The 3314-nt window shown below is 50.5% G+C and overlaps 1 protein-coding gene across 1 annotated transcript; it reads right to left on the bottom strand.

Annotated features, from left to right (window-relative positions):
• Positions 1–774: 774 nt before the first annotated feature.
• On the bottom strand, positions 775–2658 carry SIVA1 (SIVA1 apoptosis inducing factor). The gene is made up of 4 exons (XM_085225732.1): positions 2461–2658; positions 2171–2374; positions 1501–1657; positions 775–1007 (listed from the first exon to the last, which is right to left on the bottom strand). Exons 1-4 carry the CDS (start codon positions 2576–2578, stop codon positions 950–952), a joined length of 537 nt encoding a protein of 178 aa, XP_085081858.1. The 5' UTR covers positions 2579–2658; the 3' UTR covers positions 775–949.
• Positions 2659–3314: the final 656 nt, after the last annotated feature.

Here is a 3314-nt window from a genome sequence, read left to right as displayed (position 1 = left end):
GGGATATGGAGCTTTAGTTATAACTCTTCTCTCCTACAGCTGTTGCAAAAATAGTAAACAAAAACTATTTCGAGGGGGCTTCCAGTAGTGCTTAATGACAGACAATCTGGCACAAACAGAACTAAGCAAGCTGGCCTCTGCTATGACAGCAAAGGAAGATGAGGAATGGCAGTTTGTGGAGATGTGACCTGGAGTGCTGAGCATTTTTCAGACCACTTTGAGTTATTTCTGGCAGCTATTCAGGACAAATTAAATCCAAAGGATAGATGATCAGCTCATGCAAATAAGCTGCTTTCTAAAAAGTATCCTTATAAGGAAGGTGCAGGAAAAGCAGTTGACACTCAACTATTGTGTTTTCTTTAGTCTGTTTTTCCCCCTCAAGAAGTCCAAAGTAACAATTCTCTATCAAAGAGATTATTGAAATAACAATTAAAACCACTCAAGCTGGCAGTAATAATAAGATGTGCAACAGTTTATGAAAATTTAACTAGAAATTAGCAAGTTCTTTATCTAGAAGACCCTTCAGGCATGGCTGACTACCCTAACTAGTTCACTAAGTGTTTTGTGTTCAGAATAGACTTATAATCACTCACCTGGAAGCACACAATTTCTATTCTGATCCACAAAAAGAGTGTCCTGATATGAGCAACAACAGGAGAGACACTGAATTCTGTGTGACACAAGGAATACCAGGTAAGAGCACAAAGTAGCCCATTCCAGACAAACATGTCATAGCCGTGAACAAACAAGAGTTGACTGAAAACAACGTAGAAATCCTCAAAATATAAAAGTTTATTTAACTACAATATTAAAAAGTACAATATAAAGATATAAAACATAGAAATCCCATAATTAATTCACAGGCTAAAAGGATTAACTGACCAGCTGTAAGAAGGAGACTTCATGAAATTTACAGACAGCTTAGTTATAAAGGCTATTTCATCAGGTTTCAGACTTGAAATATCGAGCAGCCATTGCAGAGAACTTGCTCACCAACATCACCGTAGCTAGGAGGGGAAAAAAGAAGAAAAAGAAAGAAAAAGAGAAAGTCAGGGTGCATCCACTGTACTTGGAACACAAAAAAGAATGCCATTCTACTCCATTGGGAACAGTAATCACATGACTCCCAGCACAAGATTTTCTTTACATCACAGAACCCTTAATGACGATATGGAAATTTTAACATCACTCCTTGGGAGCGTATTTGCTCATCACTGGCCAGAACATTACATTGCTGTTGAAACAGCAAGAGGAATATTTGCCACCTAGAGCATTTAAATGAAAAGCTCAACTAGGCTTTCGTGAAGATCGATTAAACTACTTCACACAGCCATTTCATTTTCCACGTTTCACACAGTTTTATTGCTCCTAATTCAATATCCAAAGAATTTAAGTCAATTGGATGTATGAGCTAAGATGACTGCTGAGGCTTCACGAACTGCAACAGATCATCAGGGTGCACAGGGTTACAAGAAGCCTGAGAACTCCGAAGGCACTTACTCAGTGATGGAGCACAAGGAGCAGGTAACAGCATTACAGCAGCTGCAGACCCTGCTGCAGCTCTGGCACACGAACCGGTCGCACTGCGCACACGCTTCCTTCACATCGGCAGCTCTCACACAGGAGGAGCAGGCTTTGGAAACTCCCACTGGTGGAACTGCTTAGAAAAGATGCAACTAAGAAACTAGGAAAACAGAGAGAACCAGAGAGCTCAAAGAACGGCAGGAAGTCGTCATCTCTGCTTGGTATGACAGCTGGGGGCAGCGGCGCCTTGAAGCAGCTGACAGCAGCACAGGGCTCACAGCTCTCAGCAGTCACAGACTCACAGAACGGCTTAGGCTGCCTTACAGATCGCTGAGCTCCGCCCCGTGCCGAGGGCCGGCTGCCCCCACCAGCTCGGGCTGCCCAGGGCCCCATCCAGCCCAACCTCCACGGACGGGGCACCACAGCTCTCAGGCAGCAGAGCAAAGCCCTCTGATAAAGGATTTCTACCAAACACCAAACCTGAACCTTCCCTCTTGTACTTTAAAGCCCTTCCCCCTCGCGCTATCGCTATCAGCCCGCGGAAGCAGTCGGTCTCTCTCCAGTTTGCTCCCTTTGGGTACCGCTCCTCCTCTCCAGGCTGCCCGGATCCCGCCCCGCTCCCAGCTCCCACCCTCGCCGCACTCACCCCTCTCCGCGGCGGCCGCGCACCTCAGCAGTTTCCCGTCGGGCCCGATCTGTAGCTGCGCGCTCCGGCGGCGCCCCGCGCTCTGCCCGCCCGACTCCGATTCCGGCTCCGGCTCCGGGGAGCGGCTGGCGGCGCGGGGCGCGGCGGGCCAGGCGCCCTCCATGCACGCCCGAGCGCCCCTGAACAGCAGCCGCCGGGTGCGCTCTGCCGGCGGACAGGAGAGGCGGGTTACGGGCGGCCGCGGCCCCTCGCCCGCCCTTCCCTGCCCTTTCCTCCCCTCCCCGTCTCACCGAAGATCTCCCGGCGGTACTCCTCGCCCCGCACCCCGCGGCTCAGCTCCTTCAGCCCCACGCGGGTCTTCAGCTGCAGCGGGGCCGCTTCCCCGAAAGGGCACGAGCGCTTCGGCATCGCCTCCGCCAGCGGCGCCGGGCCCCGGCTGCGACGGCGCAGCGGCCGCGTCACCGCCGCGCGCGCCAATGGAGGAGCGGGGCGGGAAGCGCTGAGGGACGGAGCGGGGCGGGCGGTGCTGGCGGGCGGCGTCGCTCCGTGCTGAGCGTGCGGAGCTCAGTTTCACTAAAATCACCAGTTTTCCTCAGGCTTTCTGCTTTCAGTGTGCGATGTTGAAGTACTACAATTAATTTCCTATTTATGCATAAGCTCGCTATAGCCGTCTACTTATCACGCTATACGTCGCATTCAGTTCCACGTATTCAACCCTCCACCTGTACACACACAAGGTTTCTGGACCAAAGCACAGCCAGGAGGGATTCCTCCCTCAGTAAGCCAGGCTCCATTGCAACTGAACTGCTGCTAGGCTGCACATCTGCTCACACTGATTTCATACAGACTAACATGAATTGTCTTCCACAGAGCTGGTCAACCCAGGATTGGGGAAAGCTGGAAGCTGCAGCTGTAACACAGCAATTCAAAGAAATGCCCTCTGTGCTGCAAGGTGCCACATGCAGATGCAAAGATTGCTACTTTGGCTTTTTCTGCATGTACTTGTAAGCGTACAGATGTCCAACCGCACATAGCAAACCTGTGGTCTTTTCTTTATTCCTCAGGAATTTTCTTTGTGAATATTCCTTAAGTATACATTGCGATGTCGCTGAAGCTCTCTGAGGAACATCTCATCTGTAAGCTG

This window comes from Meleagris gallopavo, chromosome 5 (assembly GCF_905368555.1).
Source record: "Meleagris gallopavo chromosome 5, MGAL_WU_HG_1.1, whole genome shotgun sequence".
Classification (NCBI taxonomy): domain Eukaryota; kingdom Metazoa; phylum Chordata; class Aves; order Galliformes; family Phasianidae; genus Meleagris; species Meleagris gallopavo.
The sequence above is the reverse complement of the archived record's forward strand: the minus strand, read 5'-3'. Positions and strand labels throughout refer to the sequence as shown.

Bases quoted from the DNA above. Each gene is read 5' to 3' on its own strand.
- SIVA1 (XM_085225732.1), bottom strand. From the start codon at position 2,578: ATGCCGAAGCGCTCGTGCCCTTTCGGGGAAGCGGCCCCGCTGCAGCTG. The intron at 2,375-2,460 runs GTGAGACGGGGA...GTCCGCCGGCAG, and splicing joins GTACCGCCGGGAGATCTTCG to AGCGCACCCGGCGGCTGCTG. The intron at 1,658-2,170 runs GTGAGTGCGGCG...TTTTCTAAGCAG, and splicing joins CGCGGCCGCCGCGGAGAGGG to TTCCACCAGTGGGAGTTTCC.